Source organism: Microcaecilia unicolor, chromosome 2 (genome assembly GCF_901765095.1).
Source record: "Microcaecilia unicolor chromosome 2, aMicUni1.1, whole genome shotgun sequence".
NCBI lineage: Eukaryota > Metazoa > Chordata > Amphibia > Gymnophiona > Siphonopidae > Microcaecilia > Microcaecilia unicolor.
The window spans coordinates 121,888,646-121,904,181 of record NC_044032.1 but is presented as its reverse complement, the minus strand read 5'-3'; the positions used below and the strand labels follow the sequence as shown (position 1 = coordinate 121,904,181).

Below are 15,536 nucleotides of genomic sequence, written 5' to 3'. Positions count from 1 at the left end.
CTCAGTCCAACCATGGTCTCCAGCTCCTTCCCGCTCAATGACTCCCGCCCGCCCTCGCCGGAAACAGGAAGTACAAGTATCTGATCATCGGAAGGCGGGACACTGGAAGGTGGAAGGGAAGCTGGGTGAGCGAAGCTGGCGGGGGGTGGGGGGGTGGCGAGCGAGCGATGATCGCGGTCCGGGGAGAAGTGAGCAGCTGCAGCAGGATTGGATTATGATGATTGATGGCATCATGGCAGCGCGGTTGGTTGGTGGTTCTTGACTTGTTGTGGTCCGATGGCGATGTCCGAGCGAGCGGGGAGGGGCACAGTTGAGGCACGCCGCGCGGGGCCCTATGCGGCTGCCTCGGTCGCCTCTCCCTAAGACCGGCCCTGAGCATCACAGACATATCTGTGCTGTCAAACATTAAATTAGTCTCAGCACAGTTCATCATGCAACAGTTCTCATTTTAGTAAAAATGAATATTCTATTCAGTGTATTGTTTCTAGCAAAAAAAAGGTGCCAGTACTCAAATGTTAGGCCACCCTTCAAGGGTGGGGTGATCACTGAGGGACACACTTCACAATAAACAGACCCCCTGCAACCAGTCACAGAATCTATGACAAGGCAGAATCGATGTGTAAAGCCTGAGCTCTTTCATTAAAACTTGGTGTTTATGGGACAATTTTAGCAGACAATGGAAAAGGTGCCGGTACTCAGTACCCCCAAGTACCCTCTCAAAAAAAGCCCTGATTCTATTCCTTATTCATGAGCAGTAAGTGGCAACCTCACTTTTCTGTCTTTTAACAACAGGTTTGATCGTTATTTTTTTCCTTACAAAAATATAACTGCATACCATAGCTGCCAGGTGAGAGTCAGGTTAACTAAATAAAGCTTGCACTCCACCCAGAAGCCTGGTCTAAAGCAAAAGAGCAGCCAAAGGTGGCATTGTGCTCTGTCTTTATCTTGCAGCTGTGCTATGCTGGGTGGACAGGATTGTCTCTGTGCAGTACATAAGATATCTATCTTATTTAATGCTGTGATGTTAAGGCTGCCAACTGAATCCAGATGTGCAGGACAGGGTTGATCCAGTCATGGGTTTACCCCCAGTGCATGCTGGGACATAGTCTTGCTTTTTCTTAAGGAACGCAATGGGGAACTTAGAACTACAAGTCCCTGCAAGCAATGCTATAAACCCAGGACTGGAATCAACCCTGTCCTGCAAATCTGGATCTAGCTGGCAGCCTTATGTGATGTGCATGCAAGTCTGTGCGTGTACACGGGACTGTGATATTCTAAAAATGCACAGTCTGCAAAGCAGCATGTCTGTTTTACAGTGCAATAGTCTGCAAAGTGCATTCTCTATGTTTTAATGAACACTGGTGCAAATGCATGTGGTGGTTACGCTGTTTTGGGGCTCTGTCCCTTTAAGGCAGGTGTAGCAATACAGGTGTCGGGTGGAAGTTGAGAGCATAAAGTAAGGAGGCTTGAAAGGGTGGAGTACTGAAACTTGTTGTGGGACTGTGCTAGGAGCTGGCAGGCAGGAAAAAAAAGAATTTCCCTTTGACTTCTAAAGCAAGATACTATTTTGGAGTGCGATGAGGTCCCTGAGATTCCGAAACAGCTGCAGGTAGAAAAGTGAGAACTGAACTTAGACTCTGCTTCTTTAATGTACTGTGGCTACTGGCCAGTGGCATTGGGAAATAGCTATGGAAAGTTGAATTCTGAAAGGGTCAGACTATAACTACAGTGGACGCAGAATCTGACAGTTTCCTGAAGTTGACTTAAAGGGACTTCTAGCCTTAAAGAGGTAAATGTGTTCTAATGGGACTTTTTCATATTGAGATATAAGATGTTGATGTAGAATTTCCTTGATATGTCATATCAAGGACTTTTGTTTTGCACTGGATGTTTCATGTCTTTTTTTTTTTTTGTAAATACGAGTTATAGCTTGCTGTAATCCGAATAAAATTGTCTCAAAACTTTGCAGCTGTTGGGTAGAGCATCAGAGCTGTAGGTGATGGGTTTCAATGTGAGAGAAGTGGACTGGCTGATAAAAGGCTGCAACCATCTATGGCAATTACTTCTTAAGATTCTGGGGAAATCAAGCCTTTGTGACCTCCATATATTAGCCGCCAGCATTTAGATTCAGCCATAGGGCAATTTGTATACTGAAGTGATATGGTTCAGTTTTGAATATTTGGCCTGGTAGTGAATAGCACAGAATGAACAGAATCATGATATTCTCTGTGGACAGCATTGTGTATATCGATGGCCCTGTCATCTTCAGTAATGTACAGTATGTATGAGAGTTTAGCATTCTGCTCTGTGCATGTATTTGGAGCTCAGGGTCAGTGCTAGCCTGTTTGGCGCCCTATGCAAACCTTCAAATTGGCATCCCCTTAATTAACTTTTAGGTCCACAAGTTCCTCCCGCCCAAGATTTTGATAATTGAACTTAACAATTATGATCACCTCAATGCCGTCTCTCCTAAAACAATCCTGTAACAGTTCACGCTGATGGCTTTTTGACTTTGTGTGGCTGTTAGGACCTATTGCTTTGCTTGGACTGTAGCCACTCTTTGTCACTCCCAGAAGCTACCAACCTAGGCGACTGCTTAGTTTACCTAATGGTTGAGCCAGCCCTACTAGAGGTATGCAAGGATTGTAGTGTTAGGTAATCTATACTGTGTTTCCTAGTGCTGTTGTGACATTTCCCTGTTCTCTTTGTCTACTAATCCCCTGAAGATTTTGGTGCGAAGGGGAGAGAATCTGAAGGAGGAACTAGTCCTGCAGGAGGCAGAGCTACAATGAAGGGGTTGAGCCACATCAAGGGAGTGAGCAACCTCAAGGAGCTGCTGCAGACCCCCAAGGAAAAGGACAGCGAGGATAACCATGAGATCTGTAAGTCTGCTTGGGAGAGAAGGATCAATGCAATAGTCAGAAGGGAAATGCAGATACCCTGTGAAATGCCACTTACAAAACCTCCCTTTGCGTACAAGTATGTGTGGATGACAAGACCAAGACTATTTGTGTTCAGGGGAGAATTTTGGGCAGAGTTGTGATTTACATTTTATTTTTTATTTTATTTTTGTTACATTTGTACCCTGCGCTTTCCCACTCATGGCAGGCTCAATGCGGCTTACATATTGTATACATGTGTACTTTATATAAAGCACACAAGTTTATGTGTACTATCCCCTCATTCTATAACTTGGTGCATGTGTAGTTTATAGAACGCTAGGAATGAAACACATGAGAGGTGTCAATAAAGGGCATTTAAGCTTAATGTTAGTGTCTCATCACACAAACTCTTGGATGCCATTCCTTTCAGAATGGTCCAACCTGGGACTTCTGAGGGCATTCTTTTCTCTCTCCAAGCTACAGTCCTTGCTTCTTCTTGTCAGTCTTAGGACCAGTGGCATAGCCAAGGGTGGGCCCGGGTGGGCTCAGGCCCACCTAGTAGCAGCAGACCTATGATGTGGCTGGCAGGGATCCCCAAGCCCCACCAGCCAAAAACTCCCAACAACTGTCCCTCCTGCATACTTTTTAAATAGCAGATCTTCACTTGCAGCGAGCAGCAACTGATACATAGTGCTCGCACTAGCCCCACAGCCTTTCCTCTGATGTATTCCCTCCTATGTGGAAACAGGAAGTTGCATCAGACGGAAGGCTGTGGGGCCAACATGAGCAGTGTGTATTCACAGCCAGATTTTTGTGAAAATCTGCTATTTAAAAAGTATGCAGGGGAGGGGGTATGTTTGAGAACCATATGGCATGCAGGTGAGAGAGGGAGAGACCAAATCACTTGTGGGACAAGGTGGAGTTCTTCTGCCCACCCATCTTGGGCCCAGGCCCACCCAAAATTGGGTGTCTGGCTATGCCCCTGCTTAGGACTCCCTATTAAATTAATTTTTCTGCATAACCATGGAACATCATTTCAATTTCTGTACTTGTTGCAAAATGTATTTCTTTGACTGACTGTACTAGTTTTCCTTAGCTAAATTACATGAACATGTAGAACCGAAATACTAATTGCTTTGTATTGCATTAGTACTGATTAGTGCCAGCATTAGTTTATTTACAAAAACAGATATTTGCTTGCATTGGTTACCTCCACAGTGGCTCTTAAGGAGAATGCGTATAATAATGATGATCTTTAGAGATATGCACTGATTGGCACACCTTAAAAAATTGATTTAAGGCATATTACATAGTAATATAGTAAATGAGGGCAGATAAAGACCCACACGGTCCATCTAGTCTGTCCAATAAGGCAGCCAGAGCCACTCCTGCCACTCCATTCAGGTTACACACCTTTATGATTTAAATACTGCATCACAAATAGGACAGTTGCCTATTTGTCACAATATCAATCACTAACATATATAAAGTCGATTTATGCACTTTAAAAAGTTCTATCATGTGTTCAAGTTTTTTTTAATAGGAATATGCAATTAAACTAGGAAGTATAAATATCAAAGAAAAAAAAGGCCAAATGAACTGACATTTTTTCCTGTGCATATCCCTAATTGATCCTTTCTGCCTAGACTGTGCCACTGAAATTCCTTGTATAAGCACTTTGTACCAAACAGAAATAGGTTATTCTTAGTTCTACGCACATGAAATGCAGCAGCCTGCTCTGCAGCTGAGCTCTGCTGTAACAGTTTTTATGCAAAGTCTCTTCATAGAGGGTAAAAACAAGCCCATCGGGTTTCTGTGTAAAGGCATGCTGGACTGTTCCTCATGGTCCATTGCTGGCTGAGACTGCCCCCCTCTGGGTTTGTGAGTGCCATGTCTGTGGCACCCTCCACTCCAGCTGAGGGAAGCAGTAGAAGCTGGGCCCAGATCTCCTACATAGTAGTGCACAACATGCCACTGAGCCACCAGGCTGTCCTATAAAAAAACTGAGTTTAGTCTAGTTTACAGTTAGATCAGTAAGATCCTCTGTTTTGTTTTCTTTTATTTGCTCAGCAGCTTCCTCCTGCTGAAGTAGAAACTGCCCCCAGGAGAACTGTGGCACTATGACCCTTCATTCACAGTGATCCAGGGAAGAGAGAAGATCCTTTAAAAATTAAATCACGAAACCATGTTGGTATCGGAGAAGGAAACCGTCATGGAGAACACTGCAATTATTTTACTAGTATAATCTATTTTTAGAACTAGTTTATACTTAAACAGAACGATTGGCTTCAGAATTCTTTTCCCGCTAAATAAATTCCCTCCAGACCGCATTAGACAATGATTACCAGCTTCGCAACACCCTTTCCTTTGGCGTCTCCTTGGCTGGATCTACCCTCCAGCTGAGGATTCTTCCCAATCTTTCATTCGGACCGATTTAGTCCAGAAGTGCCTCTGGGACCTTAGTGGACCTCATGCTGGTCTCTGAGTTGGCAGTGTGTGATGCAAGTAGCGGTGTTAGTGATGACGTCAACTCTGCATCTGGAGGAAAGGCAGGATCAGAGCATTGTGGCTGCTGGAACTGGTCTTGTCAGTGCAGAGAAGTTAATTGTTGAGTTTAGAGAGAGGGTTCAGTGTTTGACACCATTGATTGGACCTAGTTCATCTGGTGGTAGTACCTTAGAGTGAATTTGATTGGTGGTAGAATCCCTTTACAAAGTTTGCCTCTTTCATGTCTGCTTCCTTGTCTTAGTCTCCATTTCTTGTAGCTTGGTAGTATATTTTAAATGCCCAAACGTCAGGAACAGATGATGTGGTATCCTCTGATAGTGTGTTATAAAGTGCCCAAGCTGCAATCTCCCAGGACAGGAAGACTGAGTACTTGGAGAAGTTTAAGAAGAATCCGAATTTAAGGCTTCTCAATTTTCCTTTTGTTAAAGTGACTTTGGTCAAGGACTTATTTCCTAGCTTTCTACAAGAAGTTCTAAAATATCCCGAGTAAAGTGGTGTGGTAGCTGTGTTGGTCCACTTTTAAAGGTAATAAACAAAAATAAAACAAAACAAAGAAATTAAAATAAAATGATACCTTTTTTTTTCTGGGACTAACAATACATTTTTTGATTAGCTTTCTTTGATTAGCTTTCTTCAGATCAGTAACGATCAAATGTTGATATATATAATGAAACCACACAAAATCTCCCCAATGGAATGTTTTTTGGTAAACGCAACCAAATAAACTACAAAACCAAAAATAAGAACTAACTGTCTGCAAATAGCAAAACCTTTAGTTTTTCATTACACATTGGTTTGTTGTACATATTCATGATGTGATATAATCTTATACTTGTATAAGGGAACCCTCGGAAGATACCACTTATAAAGACAATGTCATTAAATCTTTTGCCTAGTGGCATAGCATCTCTTCATTGGGCTATCCCTTAATTCATTTTTTGTAAGTGCTATTGCAAACACGTAAAAGTGCTCAAACTACACGTGCTCTAAATAATAATAAACTTATCTTATCTTCGAAGCCGTGTCCATGTCTCTTAATGCTAAAATCCACTTGGGCTTCCCCTGATTGCGCCCGACACCGCGGGTTTCAATACTTTCATCAGGGACTCGGGTTAATTGCCCTCAGCAGATACACAATGACCTGTTAGTTGAAACATCGGCGTTGAATGCTTATGCTGCACTCTTGCGTTCTTTGTAGGCGCTATTTAAAGGCTACCAACTGCTGTCGCTTCAATGTGACGTCACTGTGAAAACAAAAAATCCCAGCCAGCTTCCTTCTTGGTAACAAACAGTTCTAGACACACAGTCTTAAGGGCACAGCCAGTACTTCTCATGGGGATCCTCCTGCTTCAGTTACCAGCTCTCTTCTTCAGCTGCTAGCTCTGAAGAGAGAGCTAGCAGCTGAAGAAGAGAGCTGGTAACTGAAGTACTGGCTGTGCCCTTAAGACTGTGTGTCTAGAACTGTGTGTTACCAAGAAGGAAGAACGCAAGAGTGCAAATATTCTTTATTGCAGTACTCGGAATCAACAAAGAAAATCCAATTTACAGTTCAGTTGCTTGTAAAAGAATTGTGGCCTTCTGCCCATAGAGTCTGTATCTAGCCACCTCAGAAGCAAGGAGATGGCCAGAACCTTGGCCCAGAAAAGCTGTAACACTCAAGGAAAATACTTGGGAGAACTCGGGAATTACAGTAGATTAAGAAGGGATCAGCCCCTAGAACAGATGCTAATCACAAAGGCATGCTAGGAAGACTGGGACCTCTCACACAGCCCTCAGGAGCAGAGAGGCAGGGCTGGCCCTTGCTCAGAGCTAACAGCAAATCGGGAAAGCTCACAAGGAGTCAATCACAGGAAGTGCAAACTACAGGGAAAGCAGTCCTAATATACAGAGATACAGTATCTATTACACAAACAATGCAATTGAATAGAAATAATACTCATATGGGGGCAGAGCACTGAGGTCTTTTTTAAATTCAAATCAATTATTGTATACCGCTAAAATCCCCTTTCCAGGGTTCAGTGTGGTTTACATTCTAAGTGAGACAAAAGCAAATAGTGTTAATGTGAGGTTTGAGAAACATTAGAGACCATTGGATTAATAATGCCTGAGATTAAAAACATTAAGGAAAGGATAATGGATGATACTGGGAGGTAGACGTCATGATGGATTGTTATGAAGCAGTCTTTGGTAAGAGAGAGGTTTTTAGCCTCTTCCTGAAGTTGAGGTAGCTGTTTTATGTTCTGATGGGAATAGGTAGAAAGTTCCATATTTTGACTCCAAGAACGGGGAATGGAGAGCTGAAAATCTTCTGATTTCTAATTGTCTTTTGGCATGGTGATGCTAGCATCAGTTGTTGTTTGTCTGTTAGACTGGACCAGACATAGCAAAGTGGGAGGTGTGGAAGTGCCAATGTAGCAGGCTTCAAAATTATGCTATTACTCATTATAAGTTAGGTAGGGTTCCTCATTTAAGCTGCCATTCTTCCATGGTCAGTGGTGCAGCAGTCAGAGGAGTTTAGATCAGGAGAGAGGCCACATTGTAGCTCTCCTGTTATAGAGTTGTTAATTTCCTTTGTTTGCTGTTTGAAATATGGTTATAAGTACAGAGCTGAGCAGGACGGGTATTTGTAAGACAATGGAGAGAACTGACCTTAAGCAATCCTTGGGTTCCTCTATCAGGCTGCCGTACACTTAGTACACTTTTAGATTCTGTTCTGTTTCTATAAGATAAAGAAGCCACATGAGACTTTTTCAACTTTTCTTGGAGGCAAGCCGCAAGTATTTCCTGATGTATCTTGGTGAACAGAAATCAGGAGTAAGACATTTTTGGCAGCGAGGCAGGGGTTTATATCTACTGGAGAAACCTTCCAGAGCAATTTCCTTGCAAATGTTACATTCATTTCCAAAATAACTTATGTTTTCTTTGAGCAATTTCAAGTTGAAGTTTTGTTTGGACACTAGAGGGGTTTCTTAACCTGACAATTATATTGAGTCTATTTCTGGATTTATAAGCTTTTTCCTTTTCCTTCTTTTCTCTTGCATTTCATCTTCCCATGGTGGTGGATTCTTGGTCCTAAATGTGGGCCAGTTTGGATAAGCAGTTTTCTTAGTAGATCCCTGAGTTTGGCTCTGACTTACTTACTTACTTACTTACTACTACTACTACTACTATTTAGCATTTCTATAGCGCTACAAAGCGTACGCAGTGCTGCACAAACATCGAAGAAAGACAGTCTCTGCTCAAAGAGCTTACAATCTAGTAGACAAAAAAATAAAGCAAACAAATCAATCAATGTGTAGAGGAAAGAGGAGAGGAGGGTAGGTGGAGGCGGGTGGATACAAGTGGTTATGAGTCAAAAGCAATGTTAAAGAGGTGGGCTTTCAATCTAGTATCGGTTATCAAGTTATATTACAAATTTAACTTGTGTTATTCTGAAAGGATTTGAACTGCCTGTTGCAGAATTTTCAGTGAAGTTCTTGTTTGTTTCATAAAACCCTGGACTAGAGTCTTTCTTTTCTTTGCATGAGAGTAAAAACTTACTTGCTCCCTGAACTAATAACAAAAAGTATTTAAAGAATAAAAGCCCTGGCTTAACACCCTATGGCCTATTGGATTTTATCCAGCTCCGGCCTGCGCCCAGCTCGGTGAATTAGGCGTGATGAAGAAACTCTTTTGGATTTTGTGGCCCTGGTCTCACGTGCTGACCCACGAAGAGCTAGCTGGTGCTCAGAGTGTGTGTTGTGAGACCAGGGTTACATATGCATAATGAATCCCATATGATGATGGCACTGTTGAGCTCTGGCTGTGTTTCCCTTCCTCCTGGGCTGTGAGCACTACCTCCGCTGCATTTCTAGCCCTGCTTGACACATGTTGTATGTCTATGTCTAGGAATTGCATTCAGATCTCCTATATGGCAGCACGGCACTGCAGCTGGACCATTAGGGTGACATCCTAATTTTATATTGTATTCTTCAGCTGATATTAATGGTAAAATGTGTGCAGACTCCTTGCATTGTTGCCCTCATTATTATGAATTCAAATGCATAGAAACAGTTGCTCATCAAACCACCACCATGTAGGCATTATATAAAAACAGAAATAATACAGAGCACTGAAGAGTTTAAACTACAAAGGGTTTTTCTATTTAAAAAGCTCTGGCCTTAAAAGGTGTGCACCAATTGTTCCAGAACAGTATGAAGATATAAGGAGTTAAGGAGACCTTTTACTAAGATGGGTTAATAAATGGGCTTAGCGTGTTTTAATGTGCGACTTTCCTGAGCACAAAACACATTTCTAGCATGTCCCTAAAATAGGGCTTTTTTTTCTGTTTTGAAGGTCCCACATTAATTTCCCCATTAGTGTGCGAGACTTGCCAAAAACTTGATGCGGGTATACTTACTGCCACCTATGTAGGAGGCACTAAGTGCTCCTGTGTTAAGCTCACTAATCTGAATATGCTAAGAACATAAGAACAGCCATACTGGGTCAAACCAGTGGTCCATCTAGGCCAGTATCCTGTTTCCAACAGTGGCCAACCCAGTTCACAAGTACCTAGCAGAAACTCAAATAGTAGAAACATTCCATGCTACCAATTCCAGGGCAAGCACTGGCTTCCCTCATTCCATCTCAACAACAGACTATGGACTTTTCCTCCAGGAACTTGTTCAAACCTTTTTTCTTAACCTCCAGCAATGAGTTCCACAGCTTAATTATTCGTTGAGTGATCTTTGTCAATGAAATTACATGGAAATACTTTTAAAACAAATAGGAGGAAATTATTTTTTCAATCTACTTTTACCCCTTCTACCCACTTAGGATTTTGAAGACCTCAATCATACTCCCCCTCAGCTGCCTCTTTTCCAAGCTGACGAGCCCTAAACTCATTAGCCTTTCCTCATATGAGTAGAGTTCCATCCCCTTAATTATTTTGGTTGTTCTTCCTTTTCTAATTCTTCTTTATCCTTTTTGAGATATGGTGGACCAGAATTCAACACAATACTCAAGGTGAGGTTGCACCATGGAGCGATACAGATGTATTATAATATTCTTGGTCTTTTTACCTTCTCTTTCCTAATAATTCCTAGCATCCTGTTTGCTTTTTTTGGCCGGCGCCGCACACTGGCCTGAAGATTTCAGCATATTGTCTTAAGTAGAGGAGTGTGGTAGCCGTGTTAGTCCACTCTTAAGGTTATCAATAGAAATCAAACAAAATAAAACATGGAAAAGAAAATAAGATGATACCTTTTTTATTGGACATAACTTAATACATTTCTTGATTAGCTTTCGAAGGTTGCCCTTCTTCGTCAGATCGGAAATAAGCAAATGTGCTAGCTGACAGTGTATATAAGTGAAAAACATTCAAGCATTGCTATGACAGTCTGACAGGGTGGGAGGATGGGGGTGGGTAGGAAGTATGCATGGGGACATCAAAGTATATCATTGGTATTCTAACAGGGTGGGTGTGGACAGGTGAGGGGAGGGTGATCAACAGAGACATACAGCTTTATGGTTTATAATGGGCTAGGAACCCCAGGTCCTTGTTAAGTCCTTTCTGTTGGGTGTTAAAATATTCAATCATTCTGACTTCAAAGGTCTTACGTTCTTGTATGGTTTTAAAGTTACCTTTGAGGATTCTCACTGTGAAGTCACTGGTGCAGTGTCCTGGTCCTGTGAAATGTTGCCCAACAGGCGTGGGAACCCTGCTGGCACCAGCATTGTTTATATGATGTCTATGTAAATTGAATCTTGTCTTAAGCATCTGGCCTGTTTCTCCAATATAGCATCCTTCATTACATTTTTTACACTGAATGATATATACCACATTGGAAGATGAGCAAGTGAAAGATCCCTTTATGTTGAATGTCTTTCCTTTGTGGATGACTTTGGGGTCCTGTGAAATATTTTGGCATAGTTTGCAACTGGATAAATTACAGGGAAGTGTGCCCTTCTGTTCCTTTTCAGTCTGTGAAGGAAGTTTTGTCTAAAATGACATTGTGAGGGACACAGTGCAGATGTCCCTTGATATACTCCCTCATGGGGAGTTGCAGTTCAGCCACCTTGCAGCAGGTGGTGCTAGACCTGCTGTATCAGAGGCTGAACTGCAGAGCTACAGTAGCGGAGCCAGTGCACTGTGGGGAAGTTAGGCACCCTGGATAGGAGGGAGGGGCTTCACAGTGCATAGTTAAAAGCCTTTGGATAGAGAGGAAGAACAGGAGCCCCAGAATGTGACCTGACAATGCATTTAAGTTGCTGTGATCTGGCTGAGGTAAGCCAGGAGTGCACTTAACTGTTGTGATCTGGCTGAGGTAAGCCAGGAGTGCACTTAATTGTGTGACTGAGGTAAGCCATGAAGACATGTAATTGCTGTGTGGCTAAGGTAAGCCACTGTACATTTTGAACAGAACTGTGCAAGTGTGCTGGAAGCATTGGTATTACTTAACTGAACTGTGCAAGTGTGCTGGAGGTCAGGCTGGAGTCAGACCCAACCAGCGGAGTAGAACTGAGAAGCAGAGTTTGGTGTGGAGACCCCACAACCACAAACTATTTGGGTTTCTAGTTGGAAGCCTATACAATTAATAATAACCAGGAGAAACTGTTTTATTTTGCAACCCTGGTTCTATTTATTTATTTATTTATTTAGATTTTGCTCAACCTTTTTCAGTAGTAGCTCAAGGTGAGTTACATTCAGGTACAATCTAAGTTTGTACCTGAGGCAATGGAGAAGTGACGTAACAGGCCAACGATTAAGTAAAATAAATACTTTGAGTTTGTACCTCTTGTCCGGCTATATTATTTCACCAGTCACGCTGAACCCCTGCTCGGGGTCTTGCAGAAACCTAGATTTTTTTCTTGAATGCTGACTCCTAAGGTGGACCCTAGCATCAGGTAACAATGATTTGGATTATTCTACTCATCTTGCTTCTATGCCCATTCTCCTCCCATGACATGCCCACTCTAAAAAAAAAAAATATATATATATATATAGTTAACGCATGCTTGGCATGTGCAAACAGGCAAAATACTGCAAAATGCATCTTTAACAAGGCGTGCTGAACATATAGGTTGGATCAGAAGTTATATTCGTCATAGAAATTTACCCAAGTTTCAAAGTCATTCCTGTTGGTAAAACAGTATTATATCTGTGGAAATGCGTTTATGAGAACAAAGATATATGGGTAGTTCTACTACCTTTGCTCTTTTACTGATGTTCAGGGAGGCATTTCTAGTGGCAGGAGAAGAAACACCGCCTGTACTTCTGTTTTTTCAAAATCAAGCAGCAAAAGTACCCACCCAAGAAAGGAGGTGCAAGCCTTACTGCTGCTTTTCCCATACACAGCTTGCAAACTGAAAGTATGCACTTACTTTACTTTCAAAACTGGTGCTAAGACTGGGGGTAAAAATAGTAGTGGATGTGCACCAATGCGGGTTATATGAAAACTGCCCTCTGTGTGTTAATGGTGGTGTAGAATATTCTTATTTCAGTGGTGTAGCCAGACCTGTTGTTTTGAATGGGCCCAGAGCTAACTTAGATGGGCCCTTTCACAGCATGGCACGGCACTCCACAGCCCCCCCACCCCCACGGAGATATTTTAAAAAATTATAGATGTTTTCACCTACCCCACATCAACATCTCTCCTCCTCCTCCATGGTGTCCCGGCATCTGCCCATCCCTCCCTGATGTACCTTACAGGCATTCCCGGCACCTGCAGTGATTCAATTATTGTTGCCTGCGTTGACTCCACAGGCTTCCATTGGCTGGGTCCCGCCAGACAGGAAATGATGAAAGCGAGGGCAGGACCCGGCCAATGGAAGCCTGCAGGGCTGGCTCAGGCAGCAATAATTGAATCAATGCAGGCGCCGGGGATGCCTATAAGGTTCACCAGGGAGGGACGGGGTTCAGTGACGGGCAAGCAGATTTCGGGACGCCATGGAGGAGGAGAGATGTTGATGTAGAGTGCTGCCGCTGGGTTGGCCTGAGCCAAGAATGGCCCACTCTTAGCTACGCCACTGGCTTATAGCCACTGTTCCCTCTAAGTTCAGTGGGAGTCCTCCACCTACTGTCCTGCTAGTGGAGGGTGCTGTTTCACTATTGACAGGCAAACTCCGCAGAACTCCAGGGAACCTGCCTGTGTCTCACCTTTGAAAGCACAATATTGAAGCCCTCCCCCCCCCCCCCCCCCCGGGCAGCAATGCAGTTGGAGGACTCCCATTCTGCTTAGAAGGAACAGTGCTCATAGCACCAGTGAAATGATCATTTGAGTTTACTTAATTATGGATGTCTGCTATGGCCTGTTTCTTTAATGCCGTAAACACATACCCTGTTCAATTTCTTTGCTACAGTGCTACAGAATGAGACAGATTTTCAGAATGCTGCTAAAGTGAATGACGTGACGACCATGACCATGCTGTTTGAGAAGAATGTTAAAATAAATGCTATGAACAATGTAAGTGTAACATGCGGCTAAAACCGGTTTCACCTTGTGAGGGAAATAAATGCAGTTATTGTATTCCAGCTGGAGGCTGATGAAGGCTGCAGTCTCTTTGCAAGACTCATTGTGAAATATTGCTTCCCCTGGTTCCTGCTTCCTGGCAGATGCCAGCACCGATGTCACTGAGTGATTGTCGATTGTTAATCTTCTGATGCCTATTTCAGTAAGTGAGGATGTGAAAACCCGCGGCCAGTCCACATTCAGCTTTCATGGCCCATTGCTCTTATAAAATTCTTACTAAGAAATCAAAATTCCTGCACTTGTATATAAATATCCTTAATAAAAGAGTGGTAGCAAATGCTATCCAACAACTGTACACATTTGCAAAAATAAAAATCACAGCCAAATTGTACACTCAGATTTAATCATGCACAACAAACATGTTTGTACCAAAATAGATCTGTATCTTTCAAAAATAGAGAACCCATTACATAAAACAAATGAAGAGTTTACCAAAAGGTACCTCCTATTACAACTATATAATACACAGCCCCAAAGATCCACAGAGAAAAAGGCTTTAATCTATTAATAAAAATATCACAGACCAAACATAATATTCAAGCTATATAAATACTTAGCCAAAACACTAACTTAATGAATTAATTAAATTTTTTTGTATTAACTCATAATTTAAAACATGGCTGAAACAAACACAATATAAGTGGCAGAGTAGCCTAGTAGTTAGAGCACAGGGCTGACAACCAGGGAATCCTAGTTCGAATCATGCTGCTCTTCCTTGTGATCTTGGGTAAATCACTTAAGCCTCTATGCTTGCGGTGCAAATTTAGATGGTAAGTTGTCTGGGGACATGGATGTACCTGGTGTACCTGAATGTAACTCAACTTGCGCTAATGAAAAAAGTGTGAGCTAAATCCCAAAAAGAAATAGCTGAAACACAATAATATAGCTCCAAATATAATTATAATGCATTGCATATAAATTAAACATACAGGTACAGTTCAAAAACAGAGAAGCTAAGAGGGTCAATATTCAGCCCAGATATTCTAAGCTGGGGCATAGCCAGCCTCTAGTATTGAATATCCCAGTTAGTGAGGCAACCCTGGACCTAACCGTGTTCTGGCTGTCCTAAACTTAACCGGTTAGCAGATTGAATATCGCCCAAGCTCTGCCCCGGACCACTCCTAACCTAGCCAGTCCAAGGGGGATATTCAGCAGCAGTATCCGGATAAGTGAGGCTGAATATCCGGGGGTAAGTTGCTTATGTCCACCTATGTGCTGATAGTCAACCACACTTATCTGGAGAGTGCCGCTGAATATCACCACCAGGATACAGGAGGAGAGAGGTTTTAATGTGTGTAGTGATGCTAAAAAGAATTAGAGGGATCTGACCAGGAGGCTCTGAAAAATGAAGTGTACAAAAAGTAGACTTGAGAAGAGTCGTAGTCTTGTGGAACACCTACATTTGTATTTTCCAATACTGAATTTGTTAGGAATCATAGCCTGACTTAGGGGATCATGTTATAAAGCACTTTCTGTGTGTAAAGCATGTTTTACGTGTAGATCAATGTTCTCATGAAACTGTATGGCTGAATACACCCATGTAAACCAAAAAACGTCACACAAAAATGTCAGCAAACCAAACCAAGAGTGGAAGATGACAAATATCAAAGATGACCAAATGTTGCAAAAAAGTTCC

General features: G+C 42.3%; 1 protein-coding gene across 1 annotated transcript in view; it reads left to right on the top strand.

Annotated features, from left to right (window-relative positions):
- Positions 1–1,488: 1,488 nt before the first annotated feature.
- Positions 1,489–15,536, top strand: part of ANKDD1B (ankyrin repeat and death domain containing 1B) — a 137,885-nt gene continuing 123,837 nt past the window's right edge. Inside the window, 3 exon segments of the mRNA XM_030193265.1 lie at positions 1,489–1,789; positions 2,727–2,882; positions 13,731–13,834. Coding sequence (XP_030049125.1) covers positions 2,789–2,882; positions 13,731–13,834 — 198 coding nt within the window. The 5' untranslated portion in view covers positions 1,489–1,789; positions 2,727–2,788.